Consider the following 17339-nt stretch of genomic DNA (forward strand, 5'->3'; position numbering starts at 1 on the left):
TGATGTAAAACTCCATCATCGGTTTGCATTTGCATGTGTTTGTTTCCGCATTTTCATATGTTGGTTTTCAGTGTAAAGTTTATATAAAAAATCATGTAAACCTTCCCATCGGCTGACTTTTCCATCGATAGTCGATGTAAATGATGTATAACGATAAAAACCATCGATTGAGTTTTACATTGATGAATTTTCCACCAAAAACAAATAAAGCCTAAATAACATATAATATATCAAGTTAGAATGATAGAAGGTAACCCATAAAATAAAAATTTATAAACAATAAACATTTAAGTAATAAATAAAACAATAACTAATGAAATAACAATTATAAACATTTTACATTACATATTTCAAAAATGTAAAATTTTCAAATTATTTCAAATAAATAATTTATAAGAAAGAAACATATAAAAAATCATCCATATAGTTGATATTAGATTTATGGTCATCCAATAGTTTAGAAAAAGGAATCAACTTAGTTAATTTGATTTATACAAAACAAATCAATAAAAAGAAAATTAATCCATTAGAAAGAAAAAAAAATAGCATACTTGGGAATGTTAAATTTAGAATAATAAAAAAAACAAAATTTACTTGATTTATCCAAAAGAAAGTAAGAACTTAATTGACCATTTTGGTATGAAACTCTCAAAACACATGAGAAACTAAAGACCTTGATTTGATCTATAGTTTTTTCATTTTTACTCTTTTTATTTGGCCTATGATCATTAAAGTGTTTCTTCTATATATTTTGAATTATAAAAATACATGTATATATTCCTCAAATCACTAAATAATTGTTTTAAGGCTTACACCTCATTTTGACAAAAACTTAAGCCTCACATCAAAGTGTTAGGAAACTTAAGCCTGAGACAATCTCTGCGCCTGTCTCAAGGCTTAAACCTTTCAAAACAATTTTATATAAAAAAAAAGCCTTTTAAAACAATGAAATCAAATCCTGTACACCCAACCTTTTGTCCAAGACTTTAGGAAATTGCAAAGTTAGATCAATGTTTCTTTTTCTCGTGCCAATGGGAAGTGTAATTTGGTTTTGATGTTTGTCACACATCATATCTTATCATTTAAAACATTTAAAACCTACCAAATTTTAGTACTCTGCATTGGTGATCCTGAAAAACGATACGTACAATATGCACCGACCACCGATGACATTTTGGCCTCCCCTCAAAGTGGTTGATTGAAGGCCTTGTTTTATATAGCTGTCGTAGCTTGCATGATTTTTTTTTTTTTTTTGTTTTTGATTTTTTTGGGTGGGAGGTGGGTTTGTTGTGATTGTTGTTATGTTTGTAGCTTTTCGTTGGTTCGAAACTTCGAATGAAATCTCCATTAATCAAAAAGAAACCACATGTCCAATACTGAGGATTTCTGGGACCCATAGGGCATTTGGGAACCATGTCTCTATCATAGATTTTCAGGTAAATATGGATTTCCGGTTTCTTATATTTGCATTAATATGGATCTTTGCTGATAGATGTGGCTGTATGTATCCAATTTGTCTGATAGGCATCAAATAATGCGTATCCAAATATAGAACATACAGGAAAGCTATGTTTTAAGAAAGATTTACAGTTAAACTCTGGTTTTGAGATCTTTTTTCTTCCACAGTCCACATAATCCACTTCCGTGGCAGCCCAAGACTCCAAGCTTCATATTTGCAAACCAAGTTACCAACCACCCATGTTAAGGTGCCAACAGAGAGATCTGCAGTACATTCACTCAATTCTCAGCCAAACCTAGGAAACGAAAAACTGAGATTACTAAAACTCATTTGAGTAAATGATGAGACAAGAAAGTTTACCAAGACGATTAGGTTGATGTGCTGCAACTTAACCCAAGGTTGTAGATGTCACAATTGAATTGTATATTTGGAGAGTTCAATTCATTGTGAAAACTAATTTCCTGTCAGATTATGCTTTCCTTATGCAGTGAATACCCTTCTGCTATACTCCCCACTGACTTTTCTGATCTCCTCTTCTTTTGTGCCCACCTGGGTCCATATATTGCCAAGTGTGTCCGGCCAAACCGTCGATCAGCTATCTGCAACAACTTGATAGAATGACTTACTTTGAATACACAAGGACACTCAAATGTTAAATAATGGAATTTTACAAACCATAACGACTTGTTATGAAGTAGATGGTGAAATTGTTGATATATGACTTTTCATCTTTGTTCTCTTTTGTTTACTATCATCATTTTTAACCCTTTGATAAATTAACAATGGAAAAGGAAAAAGAAAATTTCATGGTTTGTTCATCCTGGTTGCCTGGTTGGACCTTATAAATTAATAAATCACGATTCACAAACAATTCCAGTCTCTGTGCATAATACTGTATTACATGATATATCTAGAAAAAAATTAAGGATAGAGTGATGAGCACCGTCAACTGTCAAATACATCATCATTATCTGCCTTGTCTCACCAAGATGGCTAGGCAGCACAAATCCTTTTCTCATTAACTGGACCGGGCTTATTTGTTCTGTAGAACCTTCAAGTTGCACCAAGTCACTTACTAGTACCATTCATTTTATCTTCAATTTACATAGCTGAATCATCAAGCATAACTCTATTTGATCCAAAACCATACATTTAAGAATATTGCACCTTGCTATCTATACCCTAAAAGAGCCCGTAAACAAAAATTTTGTTGCATTGAAATAGTAAGTGTTAAAAACATTGAATTTTGCAAACCTTGAAAGATAGGATCCTTGGACATGTTATTAATTGGAATTGATACCAACATAATAATGATATCTATTAAAAAGTAGCTACTATAATAATGATATAGAAATCTAAGAATGTTAATTTTTAAAGGAAAGCATGAAACTTGAAAATAAAGAGAATATAGAATCTAGAAATTTTGCATTAGGATATCTGGAGAGTGAGTTTTTCATCTTTAGAATCAATGGAATATATATATATATATATATATATATAACCAATAGCTTGTGCCTCTTGGAGATGGCATTAAACATTATTATGGGTGACCAGGACAGACAAGATGTATACAGCTGAATAAAGAGAAACAGTTAAAATGCACCTCCTGGTCATCATCATCATCATGCAAGCCTTATCCCAACTATATGGGGTTGGCAACATGAATCCTGTTTTGCCATTCATAGCATGAAAATACAAATCAGGATCCATGTCATGAGAGTTTGGCAAGTTTTAGTGTCAGCTATCAACTTGATGCAATCCTAACCAGTCATGACATGTATATATTTTATGTATATGAATTTTGAAAAAGTGATTTGTATGGTACCTTGACGAGACATCCACAAGAATCCAGCATGACAGTTCTTAGGGGATACTCCACTACCTAACTCCAAAAAAGTACAGAAAAAAATGAAGGTGACAGAAGCTTTAAAAAGGTATATACTTAGAAAGTTGTATTAACAAAATGAAAATCAGAGCTTACTACAAAGGAATCTTCCCCAACTAAAACTGAACTTGACAGTTGACCCATCAATATACTGTAATCTACTGCAGTATATGGAGGTGTAACACTAATATAATCAAACGATCCATCTTTACCTGCAGAAAAAATGAACATTCTGTCAAGCATGAGAAGCTGGATCATTTCCTCACTATGTGAAAATCATTATAGAGATCAGGTATTACTAAGGTTCTACAATTAAATGTTGTTTTTGCACCCAAGTTACAGATATTTTCTTCATATATGCCATATCTTTGGCAACACAAAAGAGGTCGCACTATCAAATAGAGGTTACTGGTCTGTAAAGCACTCCCTAACATTATTGGGGCTGTTGTCACGAAATATGTCCTTCAAATCAGCAAGTCTATCCTGAAGGGAGTCATACTCAGAAATTGATAAACGATCTTTGGAAGAACTGGGGCAACATATCTATGATCTGCATTTTAAACTAATTGTGAATAGACAATTAGTTTCCTTGGAAACCTTCCTTCAGTCTGTTGGCTCCAGTGTTATGATATACCATTAAAGTTCAATACTCATAGAAAGTGGAAAATATGGGATACCTGACATGACTCAAACTTCTCAGGTTGAATAAAGGTATACAAGCCTCTAATACAGAATAGGCAATTCAATCTCTGGATCAAAACTTACTTTTCTATTCCTTCTGGATGATGTACAGACCAGACTTACCCGTGAACCAAGTTGAGTATTTTTCAGAAAAAAAAAAAAAAAAAACTTGACAAACAATCTAAATCACAACAAAACTTGCCTGCTAGTAGGCTACTGTGAATAAATTTCTTCTTCCCTTTATTTTCTTAATAATTGGTTCTCCTTTTTATTGCAGACTGATTCTTTCTCTACCCTCTCAGTGCAATAAAAAGGATATCTTTATTTCCTCTCAAGAAGTACAAGCATACCTACAAATTGTTCAGCTCGTTCCAAGAAATCTTCAACACGAACTGCATGTATAACTGAAACATCAAGGAAGCCAGTCCATTCCAAATTTGGTCTCAGGACTTCAGAGACAACCCAAGGGTCCATCTCAACAAAGTACACCTAAAAGTTCATAATATAAGCATCTTAGAATTCATCATGGATATAAAAGGAATATGAAAAAGACAAGAAAAAGCAACCATACTACCATAAATGCAGTGTTGCATAGACACAGACAGAGAGTCGTAATATGTTGTGTGTCGAAGAGTCTGCCTTGGTATTGATAAGATGAGATAATAGGGACTTACATACATGTCTATGGAAAAGTAAATACTATTAAAATAGTTCCTACTTTTGAATTCCAAGATTATATACTTGTAAAAAAATGTTGCCTTACATTTGATAAGAGAAACGGCTTCCATCTTGTACATTAGCTGTTCATTTATGTCATGTAAGAAGCTAAGAGATAAAAAGGAAATGTTATGCAGAAATGTCTTCAAGAATCTATGGAGTTTCAGACTTCAATGTGTATCTGACATAGACATGTTATCCATTTAAGAGAGTCCATGCAACACTGTATGAATGCGCCGCAGGTTATTTGTGAGTTGCAATCTCATATGAAGCCAAATAATTTAACAAGTTGACCTGATCCAGATCTTGACTTGATAAAACATCATAGATTGTAATATTGAGCATGCAGATACTTTATAAACTTCTAAATTCTTCCTTGGACTTTTTAAAGTACAACTCAAGTATGGAAAATACACATTTAGAAGGATCTAAAACTACTTATGATTCTACATGAGCATAAAGAGGGTACCTCAGAACATCCCCGGCTTATAGCTTCAATCCCAACAGATCCAGTACCACTATACAAGTCTAACCAACGACCTGGCCTTAAAGAAGCGGGACAACCACCAGCTACCTAAACAAGAAACAAAACAATTATCCATAACATACAATAACCAGTTAGAAGATTCCCTGGTCTGATTTGAATGGAGTAGATAGTTGTTCATTTTTATCTCCAGAATATCAATTAAACATGAATTCCTTTAACAATTTGGAGATGTTTATGCAATTGTATGAATAAGATACCAGCCTTACCTGCAATATATCAAAGGCTGCACCTTTTACAACTTCCATCATTGGGCGTACATCCATACCCTTAGGTGAAAGCAACTTCTTCCTTCGAGCCTTACCTCCTAGGACCTATGTATACATTAAGCAGTTAAGCTATGTTAAAGCTAAGCTGGGTATGATGGAAGAACGTTCCTTACAATTAATGCAGTGTTGCAAGATTCAACTGAAAAGCATCACAAACATCAATGAATTTAGTAACAACTAACAGGTAACAGCGAAAAAGACGAAGAATGGTAGACTAGCTATTTTATTTCACAAGTGATCATTAATTTCATAATTCAAACACGCAGAACTAATTAAGGGGACATGCCATCCTAACTGGAGAACGGAGATGCTTTTAGTTAACTTTAACACGAGATATAGTTATTGTGAAAAGAATATTCAAAACATTTATCTCATGGTAGTACATCAATCAATCCCTCAAGATATGGAAGCGCAGGGTATCTTCTAAAATAATTCAGAAACTCAAAGATAAATGTAGTTAAATGCCAACCCCCAAGGCCCCAGCTTTCAGCTTTCTCATTTTGATTTCATCGATTGAGTAGAAGCAACGAATACAACTGAAACCAGAAAACACAAGTACAGTGAATTAACATACCTGAAGCAACTTATGTGTAGTCCTAGGTTGCTTAGATTCATCGGGTGGGACTCGCTTTCCTTTCCCTGTCCTCTCAGCTCCCCTTCTTCTCCAAGACTGCAGAACCAATTTCAAGGAAATCCAAAGAAGACCTTATCCATAAAAACTAGATTGAATATAGAACAATTACTGAAGAGGAGGAGAAAAGGGAATAAGCGGCATAACAAATCGAACCTTTGGAGATTCTTTGTGTGGGTACTCGTCGGGGTCGAGGCCGTATCTTTCCAGTAGCTCTTTCTTCTCGTCGCTCACCAATCCATTCCTCGCATCTGAAACAAGGAAGTTCCTCCATTAGTAAATTGCAGCGGCTTTAACTGAACTAGAGGAGCTTTGCGAACAGAAACGGAGACTTTACTGTAAGAGGACACGATGGTGGACGGTCGTCGGTAAATGGGCTTGGGAGAAGCGACTTTGATGAGTGGAACAAGAGAAGTAGAACAATTGTCGCCGTTAGGGAAAGGAGAGAGAAACGGGGGAAGAGGAGATGATAGCGCCATTATCATTAGCAGACCGAACCTAGCTCCAGCCTCCAGTTTCACACCGGAAGGGATTAAGAAGTTAAAAACGCCACGCAAATGTTATACAGAAAAGTACGGACAGGCCCACTGCAGATTTACATTGAACATCTATAAACATTCAAAATCTCAAATAATCCGGATTAGGCCTAAAAATTCTGACCCTGTGCTGAATGCTTAAAATAATTTTTAAATTTAACATTATAGGCTTGTGTGGTTGTTCTTAATATGAAATTCTTAATCCATGTCCATGGATTATTTAAAAGTTAAAAAAATGGGTTTTCACTTTCTCTCCCCCTCTTTCTTTCTGACCTCCCTCCCATTCTCTCACTTTCATAGTTTTCTCTTCTTGCTCAACAACTCAGTGATTTGAAAAAAAAAGGGTTTTACATTCTCTGAGTCAATCTCTCTTGTTCTCTCCCTCTGTCAATCTACCATTCTCCTTCAATTTCTCTCCCTCTTTAATCATACCGTATTAAAGAACCTAAGACCAACTTGGTATGATTTTAACTCCCATAACCTAATTTGATAAAAATTCCTTGACTATAATATTTACACCAACTTGTTAGAAATTCATAGTTTGATTGTACAAGTTGTTGGTCCCTTAAGTAACTTATAACTTATACGGTTTGATTATAAATTTTTATGAAAAATTAAAAAAAAAATGAGGGAGGGAGATAGAGAAAGACTAAGGGAGAACAATATAGATTGAGGAAGAATGAGAGATCTATCTATCTATCTAGAGAGAGAGAGAGAGATATTTTGATTTGGTTGTAGATCAATGTTGAGAGAGTGAAAGATCGAGGTGAGAATGAGAGAGTGAGAGGGAGATCGAGAGGCAAGGGGAGTAAGAGAGACAAAATGAGTGGGATATCAAAAGGCAGAGGGAGTAGGAGAGACAAAGGGAGCGAGAGATAGGGAGACAGGGGGATCAAGAGATAGATGTTTTGATTTTGGTATAAATTTTTTGTTGTGTTCAACATGACTTAAGAGTCCCATGTTTGGCAACAATCACATAAACTTCCAATAATATGGTAGGGGTTTTTATAATTTGAAATGTATAATTGATTATCATAGTTTTGTTGGTTTCTGAACCAACTTGCAGCATAAATTTAAATGTACAATCCAACTCTAACTATAATTTTTCCTAATATTATAGATAAATAGATATAAATTTAGAGTTCTACACTCAACAATTTTTTATTAGGTTTATGGGTTTTAACTACCAACAAATCCACCTTTCATTCACTACCCCATTGAATTTTGATTCATTTCATTACATGCTTCTATTTCAACTGTACTAAAGTCTATGGGTGGACTAAGCAATAAAAACCCCATAGATTATTATTGTCATTGTTATTGTTATTGTCAAATAATTTTAATTTTTTATGGTTTTAATATTTCTAAACAATTTCTAAAATTTAGTTTACAAATGAAGGCCAATTATATACGAGTTACATGATAAATAAAAATAATAATTAATCACAGTAAATATGTAATTGTGAAATATCTTTTTAGGGCAAATTTCTTAAAATACCCTTATGGTTTAGCTAATTTACCCTTATTATTTATATATTGTCTCAGAATACCCCTAAGTTTTTTGATAATTATCTAAAATCTCCTTTCCAGTTAACTTTTCATCATATATGACATCACATGATTGATATATTTTTTAAAAAATTCTAAAATACCCTTTTATCTAAGTCCACACCATCTCCATCTTTGTTTCTGTCTCTATTACCGGTGAAGATCCCAAAACAATTTCAGCTTGGGGTTGGGGTGGAGCACCACCCCCCTCATTGCCTCCATCTCCTTCACCGACGAAGATCCCTTCTTCAAACACCATGTTACAAGAAGAATCACCAGCGAAGATCCATTCTCTAAAAGTTCTTAAAATCTTAATTTATTGAACAACCAAAATGCTATTACTTCGACGTCTAAGCAGTGTTTCCTCAATCTCGCTACCTTGAACAAACAAGGAGACAATTTTTGCTAATATGCTTCCATTACTTTAGTGTCCTCCTCATCTTCATACCCAACTTGTAGTATACGTAGACCATTCACAGGCCATAGATTTCGTCGACTTGCCTCATGCAAATCAATCAAATAAATAGCTTCTAGTGCTTGGACCTTGAGTTCTGTATCTACATGCACTCCCAAGCTTAAGTAGCATTTTTGATGTGTCCTGTTCGCTATAAACCTTCTTTCCAGCAACAGGCAGAAGCAGAGTTGGCCAAAAAAACTTCTGACATCAAAAGCAAGTTTTGTAGCTGCTTCTCAGCTTCAAAACAGTAATTGCGAATGGTCCCAAAAAACCCCCTTTCTCCGCAAATGGACTTACTGAATCAGATTGTCGAATAATTTGTCTTAAAAGTCCTCTCTTGGGGTCCAATAGAATTTTCCTTCTTCCATCTTTGAGATGTTCACAAGTGTGGAAGCAACATGTTCAAAGGGATCTTCTCTCATTTCGCTTGACGAAGAACAAAATGATCTCACAAGCTTCATAACATATGATCCTTGTATTTTGTCATCTCCAGTTTGAAGCAAAGATGCAATACCCGCATCCGACTGTGTAAGATTAATTAGAATCACAATCAACACTTGAGCAATGCTGCAATCTTATTTATATAACAAATCCATAGCTGTAATAATAATTTCCATCGCAATTAAGGGTGTAAATAAATCAATTTGAATCGAATTAGGTAATATCTGAATTTGAATATGATTAAAAAATTTTATATCTAGATTTGATTTAATATCTGACAGATATTGAAAATTAATGTTTAAATTCGAATTTAATTAAATATTCGAATTTGATCGATCAGTTAATTATTTTAGGTAATTAATAGCTGTATAAAATAAATATTTTATTTATATAAAATATATATAAATTATTTTAAATGGTTAAATATTTTATATATTATATATAAGAATTAAATAATTGGTTGAATTTGGATATTTATCAAATCGAATCAGGTCACATCCGAATTCGAATCCGATTAACTATTTGATATGAATAAAATATTCGGATTCAACTGATTAGATATTCAAATTATTCAAATTCAATTTGATTATGTCAAATCTTAAATTCAAAATCGGATATTCGAATACGGACCCCTAATTGTAACCATCTTTGCTGATAATTCTGAAATTTGTGAAAGATTTATAAGAGCTTCAGTTGCCAGCTCTGAAACATCCTTTTTTTCACCTAATAGACAGGAGAGGGGAGGTAGCAGAATCTCCGAGTAGCATGACATCATCTTTGCTGATAGTTCTGAAATAGTCTTTTTCATCTTTTTGTTAACTAACTTAATGACAAAGAACCTTTAAACAATTGTCAAAAAACTTAAGAATACTTTAAGACATTATATAAAAAATCGTTGGCTCTCATCGACTTGAATGGTTGAGTCATATTATTTTATTTATAATGATGAGATTACAAATTGACCCATTAACTTAGATGTTCGTAGTGGCTCCGAAAGGAATACACCCTACAACACATCAAACCATGTATGGGGAACATTTCTTTTGAATGTGCTGTGGGACACACACTGTGGAAAGTCATAGCCAATATGTTCTCTTAACTCGACGGTTGAATCACTGACCTGTTGAGAGAGAGAGAGTTAGTTGAGGTCGGGCTTTACAACATTGGTATAGGATGGTCATTAAATAGCCCTCAAATAAGATGGCTTTTTCCTTAGAACTCGTAGCTTGCAGCCAGCCTCTAGGGGTAAACAAATTTTAATTTAAAAAATTATATAGGTTGTGGTAGGCCCCATTATAACCCCCACATTGTGTTGTTTTCTAATTTAAGATAGAAAATTATCGTATAACCTTTAATAGCAAATCAAATCTAATTTTTGTTTCCTTAACTCAAAATAGGCAAACCCAATGTTAAGGCTTTCAAGACATTTCATTGTTTGAATTATTGGATATATGATCTTAAAACTAACCTAGAAATGAAACCACTTTTTCATGCAGATGGTGGGTCAGTGGTTGAATCCATTTGGATCAAATGTGTCAATGGATGATATCATAAATAAGGATTCCACTTGTAAGAAGTGAATCAATATCACGCAAATGGTAACCTCAGGTGGTTTTTTCGGTCATGTCTTTCCAGCAGAGCATAGATTTTCCTTGTATTAGTCAGACCATGTGACACTGACAACCACTGTGAATGACTCCTAAAAACACTCAAGTCCTCAACGGCTCGTATGGTGGAGGAAGAAAAAAATGGGTAAAGAATCGAAACCAGGATATGGCACAGCTATTTTACAATATTTTTTGAGGTTAAATGTCAAAAAATGTACAAAATTCTTTCTCATAATTCAATTTGTTCTTGGTGTCCTCGATTGTGATCTCATACTGGCTCTTCGGGCCACATCCCAGGGCTTCTGTGGGGCATAAACGCCCTGTTGTGAAGCAAAGAACGACTCATAGCCTGGCGAGTCAAAAGCAAAACCAGTGTGCTTCGATGTCTCTCTTGGGAGTTGAGAGATCGCATAGCTCCTTTCCTCGTCTGCTGTCAAGTGGCTTCCAACTTCTAATAGCACTTCCCTGCTGGTGTCTTCAGGGTCATCTCGGTGCATTTCTTGTATAATCTGATAGTCATAGGGGAAGAACCATCTTTGAACTCTGAAACCAGATCAAGATGTTAAAAAGATGAGCAGCAAGGTATTGGAAAATTCAGCAATAGATGCCTCACTTATATGATAACACACTAAACTCTAATCATGAAAATGTCTACAATATTCTTTATGGAGCAGAGTTTTATACAAGTAAAAGAGGTGAGTTGCCACCAACAAGAATGAAGCTCAAAAGCCTGGTATCCATGAAGGTGATAATCGATTTGAAGTCCCATAAAATGTAATGGCAAGTAAGAATGACATTATGCAGAAATGCCCTCATTAGACCTAATAATATAGGTAATATCTTAGTAAGGGCTAAACAGCCCCTACAGGGGATTAGGGCTCCAATAACTCGCCAAATAGGAGTGGCAATTTCTGGCTCAACTTATTCGACCCATCCGATCCATCCACTTAGCCCATTTATTTACTGGTTGGATCACCCATTTGGAACATTTAAATGGGTTGGGTTGTAGGTACCCATTCCCATTGAGTTTGCTACATGCATGAGATTACGAGCATCTCTTTCTCTAGCTGTAGATCCTTTTCAGATCTCTCTGGAAAAGTGGGTAAGAGATTCTTCTTCTTCTTCTTTTAATTTAAGCAGCTTCAGTTGGTTGGTTGGAGACTTGGAGCCACCCCTACAACTGACCATGTACTGTACTTTTAGAGGAATAATTCACCTAAGAAATATGTTCACCCAAACGCGCACACACACACATTCTTAAGAGACCAAGGCAACAAAGTTTCACTCTATTTGTATGGTTACTGAAGTGGAAAAATGTCTTTAAAGAACAACAACATGGGTAATCTCTTAAGATGGGACTCGCTTAGTTGTGCATCATTACATGATAAACATGCACCAAATGACCAAGGTTCCAGACCAAATTACAGGTCTTGGGGTAGCTCCAACTTCAACTCTCAAGACACTACAATAATACATATGCAAATCAAAGTGCCTTGTAAACAGGGAAAACAGAGAATCAATCATAGCTAGTAGCAGACGCGGACATGCACCTTAAGTAATGGAGAGATATAAAGGAAATCAAAATATAAAATAGGTATTAAACATTAAACATATCAATACCTAAATTAATTTTCCTTTCATTTACTTCAATTTTTTAACTTCACTACAAAAGAAATAAAATGCTAAATGATTCAGGAAGGATTTTATTCTAAATCTTACCCTTGGTACAGGAAGTCCCCAAGAAGTGCAACAACGGGAACAAGGAGAAGTGTGAGAAAGAAATAAAATGTACTCATTAAGACATAAATGACAAAAAATACGTTCTCCTGTATGAAATGAAAAACAATGAAGCAAGTTAGCACATGCATTAGTTTAGAACTGGGGAGAGAAAGAGAAAAATTAAATAAGGGAGCAAAATATATTGAAGAGGACTTACATGCCTATCATATGGTGTCATAATTCCAGAATAAATAAATATGAAAATAAACCATGCTAAAATGCTGCCTCCAATACTCATGTAGTGCCACCTTGTGATTGAATTACAGGCCATAAGAAGACGTAAGTTAACAGTAACCACAATACAAGTAAAGGTCATGGTGCTGACATCCCATAGGCCAAATATCTTGCCTGAAGAATTGTGGCCATTGCAACTTGAAGTAGTCACAAAGTGATAGAAGACTAATGACTGGTACACAGCGAAGAAAGCCCAGACCCCTACTATCCTCCATTTGAAGAAGGAATTTCTTATTCCCTCCTTGTATAGCTCAGGGTACTTCTTAGAAAGTGATGCACTGACGTCCTGGTAAAGTGTAACCTTGAATTAATCCCAGCAAAAATTCATTTAACTTTTAAGAGAAGATAGATGGTTAAATTAGGAAATATATGTTGCGGAAGTGATAATTTTCCAGTTATACTGCATGTTGAGGATCAATCTTAATACAAACCAGACTGTAGTGGTTTTTACAGAAACACTTAAAGATTGAAAGTAATTGTTGTACCTTGTCAAAAAGTCCAACCATGATCACTGGCAAAGCTGTAAAAATAACATTATACAAAGACTGGAACCAATCATCATAGAATCTCTGTCCAGAAAACCCAGTATGGAAGGTGAACCAAAACTGAGTTAAAGTGAATGTAAGGTTTTTGTAGAAAAAGTATGTCACAACCTGAAATCAACAAATTGGAAGTAGTTAAGCCAATAGAAGTATCATGAGATAACTTTTTGACTCACAAATACATAAAGAAATTAAACCTTGCAAATTCTAAGATATGACCAACGGCCATGCACAAGAAGCAAGTCTGTGAGGTAACGAAACTGAGCTATTGCAAAATCACTAGCCATGACAGCTTGCATTCCCTCTAACCCACTTATTCCAATGCCAACATGAGCAGCTTGAATCATGCTCACATCATTGGCACCATCCCCAATGCCAAGTGTTATCTTGTTTGCACCTTTCCTGACCATGCTAGTCACCTGGAAAACAGTAAGAAGTTTTTCTTCTTTATATCAACTTGCATAAAATAAAATGGCATACACATTTCTTCAAACCATAAGTGATACTTTAAAGTTGGTTTAATTAGTGGACATTGGGCACAATTTCCTAAGAAAGAAATCATAACATTTCAAAATTTTTTCCATCTTAGGATTCAGATTTTGTTTGTTGCTTCTACATGGTATTGACATGTGACAATGGAGGTGGCACCCCAAATGGTTAGTAGCTGTTGCCAATGAAAGAGCCATTCTGTCATCCTAGTTATTTATAACAAGTAAAGAAAACCAAGGGGCCCCTAATCAAATGGGTTGGGTGGATCTACCATGTCAGCACTCCATTAGGCTGTCAATGGGTTGGGTCTGGACCAGGTTAGGGTAGTCTTTGCCCTGACTTGATAAAAAAAAATACAAAGAGCCAGCCCCTGAGACATGATAAGACTTGATTATACTTGATAAAGCCTGCTAATTCTCTTGCTCTCTCTTCTCAAAATGTCTTGCATATCCCCTAAATATGATAATTTTACATCTTATCTGAAGTTAGTAGAGGTGAGTCGTGAGATAATAAAATATTGGGATCCTTGTCATGTACTAATAATATATATTTATATAATGGGTCCGAGTCTTAATTGGACCAGAACGGGTACAGGTAGAACCAGTCCTGGCCCTGTAACTCAAAATGAAGACCCAGACCGGGTAGGTTGATTTAGCCATGAGTCCACATGGCTGAAAAATTGTCACGCTTTAACTTTATGTTGATTGTGTGTATTTGTGTGTGCACACAAGTGTATGTGGAAAGCAACAAAATGTGGAAATATTAAGCAACCACTCCAAATATTTGACTAAAGGAAATCATGGTACAACTTCAGACACATGAGAATTTGCTTGGAAAAGCTTCCACACCTAAATGAAGTCCAGTAGGATTAAGTTTATAATAACACACTTGTGAAAAATAAGAAACTATGGGCTTCATATAACATGGAATGAATAGACAAATGTTTCCTTACCAGTCGATCTAAATGTCATGAACAGCTCTTGGAATTGTTTGAAGACAAAATATTTCAGGCGAGTCAAAGTCCAAAAGAAGATACCTGTGCTTTCTGCAATGGAGAAACACGGCAGCACACCACTGAACTACAATTCAGGCTCAGGTTAAGCAAACTTCCACGTAAAGTTGGATCCAATGCAAACATTAGACACTTCCCGTCAATTATAAGTGCCATTTTGGGTCCAGATACTGCATGTAGATACTGTTGTGCTTCCTCAAGACATTTTCCTAGCTCTTGTTTGACTGTCTCTTTGATAAAGCGTGCTGTCTCCACTGGGTCATTCTAGCATAAGTTTACAAAGGTTAAGGATCTCATTCAAACATATGCAAGAACAAGTCTCAACTTACAAATGTTTCTTACCTTGTCTTCAACTTCTCTAATTGCATCAGTCTCTGAACTGATGATGAACTGCTTCATGTCATTGTTGATCAAACTACATGCTGCAGCATAAAAGAAATGGAGCCCAGGCTTCAAATACTTGATAGAGTGGATTGGGAAGTAACATAAGAAATAAATAAAGTATTCAAATTTCACCATAGGCTATATTTATTGCTGTTTCCATCTTGTCCCCTGTTAGCACCCAAATCTTGATTCCAGCTTTAGAAAGTGTCTCAATACAAGATGGCACTCCATCTTGGAGCTTGTCTTCTATGGCAGTACAACCAATCAAAATAAGCTCCTTCTCTATAAGTTCAGCCACCTGCAGCAGACTTATGTTAAATGGAAATTAAGGTATTACTAACTGGAGGGAGGGGGAGGGGAGTAATTCTGAAGATGAGACCAAAACTAGCAGACTCTAAAGGCACTTTGATGACATCTTATAATTAAGAGTTCTTATGAAAAAGACTTGATGAGTATTACTGAAATGAAAAGTTGAAGTAGGATTTAGAATTTTGAACCATGTAATAAACCATAATTGCCAAAGTGACGCCCAGTTGGACACCTAGATGACAAAGTTTCCATGGGGGGTATCTTTGCCAATGTTGTCAAAATCTTATGATTTACGATCCCAAGGGTTTCGATTTGAATCTTATGTCTCAAGCCTTTTCTATAAAAATTGTACAATTTTTGTTTGGATCCTATGATTTGATTCATAAATCTTACAATTTATATGATTCCAATGTTTCACTACAATTCAAAAAAGTTCAATTAAGAATTAGTTCTCTACTTAACCAACTGAGGGCTTGGTGTGTTAGCTGGTTTGTTCCAGAATTGACACAGAATCAAATCCCGCAACCAACACTTTGGGGAAAAGGGGTAAAGGGGAAGTTATTAATGGTGATTAACCAAAAAAAATTAGTTCTCTACTTTGTAGTTATTGTTTATAGTTAGTTTTAGCAAAGGAGACTTGTTTTAAAGCCCTTACTGGAAAAATTATTTATTCATGTTATTTAAGACCAGACGTTGAGTTTATTTTCTATCATATGTAGGTTAAAGAACCATTGTATGTGAATTACTTGACTTACAAGTCAAACTTAATTATAACATCTTAGGCTTCTATCGCACAAGTGGAAAATTCTATTGTTTTATGTACATATAAGGTAGATATGGATTAAAAATAGGGTAAAGTCACTTTCCTAAATATATTGATTATTTTAGTATATCCCTATTTATTTTTTTTATAAGTTTGTAAAAAATAGAAATAATCTTATGATTTACAATATGATTCACGATTCAATTCAATTCAATTTTCTCTACGATTTATTATACGATTATGATTTTTAGAACATTGCTCTTCACTAAAGAGTCTAGTTATTTTGTAACAGAGTTGTATTAGTATTCAAACTAGGAAGAAGAAAGAGAAGAGAGGGAGAAGAGAAAGAGAGATTAGCGTTAAGAGAAACATCCAAACCTCTCTTAAAAGAGAAGATTAGAGTCTAATCTCTCTAAGAAAGTCGGCCCAGCATATATATATGTATATATATATTTATATATATATATATATATATATATATATTAATGAAAAATAAGTAGAAGTACAATAGCGCCCCTGTTTATAATAATTTTAGGACTGGATCACCCTTATTTTCTTCTGGAAATTACTAGATTAACTTGCTTCTCAAGACTTCACATAAAACAACTCTCTCAAGACTCCCTCTCAAGCTGGAGTGTATATTCCATATAGACTCAACTTGCTTGAGATTAAGTCAATTTGTGGGCGATGCAAAGCTTTAGTCCACAAATCTGCTAGTTGGTCTCCAATCTTCACAAATGGAGTATCAATATCACCAACTTGAACCTTCTCCCTTACAAAATGACACTCTACTTCAATGTGGTCTGTCCTCTCATTAAATACCAGATTCAAGGCAATATGAATGGCTGTCTGGTTATCACAATGCAGGTGCATGACAAGTTTCAGGAATCCCTATTTTTTTAAGAAGATTCTTGAGCCACACTAACTTCCTTGTTGCCTGACTCATAGCTCGGTATTCAGCTTCAGCACTAGACCTTTCCACCACACTATGTTTCTTACTTATACAAGAAATCAGATTTCCACCTAAGAAGGTAAAATATCCTGTGGTAGAT

The 17339-nt window shown here is 34.9% G+C and overlaps 2 protein-coding genes and 1 pseudogene across 14 annotated transcripts in view; all 3 read right to left on the reverse strand.

The window, feature by feature from the left end:
- Positions 1-1429: 1429 nt before the first annotated feature.
- Positions 1430-7205, reverse strand: LOC148854082 (methyltransferase). Of its 4 annotated transcripts, XM_088985154.1 has the most exons (10): positions 6524-7205; positions 6343-6437; positions 6130-6225; positions 5496-5600; positions 5212-5316; positions 4376-4514; positions 3441-3556; positions 3285-3341; positions 1820-2058; positions 1430-1722 (listed from the first exon to the last, which is right to left on the reverse strand). In XM_088985154.1, exons 1-9 carry the CDS (start codon positions 6669-6671, stop codon positions 1924-1926), a joined length of 996 nt encoding a protein of 331 aa, XP_088841280.1. In that variant the 5' UTR covers positions 6672-7205; the 3' UTR covers positions 1430-1722; positions 1820-1923. The 4 variants fall into 4 exon arrangements, with proteins under 4 accessions (XP_088841280.1, XP_088841283.1, XP_088841282.1 ...); XM_088985157.1 differs by lacking the exon at positions 3441-3556; XM_088985156.1 differs by lacking the exons at positions 1430-1722; positions 1820-2058 and adding an exon at positions 2270-2510.
- A 1470-nt stretch (positions 7206-8675) lies between these two features.
- Positions 8676-9976, reverse strand: LOC148854083 (uncharacterized; annotated as a pseudogene).
- Positions 9977-10743: 767 nt separating this feature from the next.
- LOC148854084 (phospholipid-transporting ATPase 3-like) overlaps positions 10744-17339 on the reverse strand; it is a 139452-nt gene continuing 132856 nt past the window's right edge. For 9 of the 10 annotated variants that reach the window (XM_088941140.1, XM_088941136.1, XM_088941141.1 and 6 more), the window contains 8 exons: positions 15348-15513; positions 15174-15253; positions 14856-15095; positions 13528-13749; positions 13274-13441; positions 12712-13074; positions 12495-12601; positions 10744-11318 (listed from right to left, as the gene is read on the reverse strand). In XM_088941140.1, the coding sequence (XP_088797266.1) occupies positions 11012-11318; positions 12495-12601; positions 12712-13074; positions 13274-13441; positions 13528-13749; positions 14856-15095; positions 15174-15253; positions 15348-15513 (1653 nt within the window). In that variant the 3' untranslated portion in view covers positions 10744-11011. The remainder of the gene's footprint in view (positions 11319-12494; positions 12602-12711; positions 13075-13273; positions 13442-13527; positions 13750-14855; positions 15096-15173; positions 15254-15347; positions 15514-17339) is intronic. The other variant, XR_016094866.1, reaches the window with a different exon arrangement.

This window comes from Nelumbo lutea, chromosome 4 (assembly GCF_056320005.1).
Source record: "Nelumbo lutea isolate HS-2025 chromosome 4, American lotus-T2T, whole genome shotgun sequence".
NCBI classification, from domain to species: Eukaryota; Viridiplantae; Streptophyta; class Magnoliopsida; order Proteales; family Nelumbonaceae; genus Nelumbo; species Nelumbo lutea.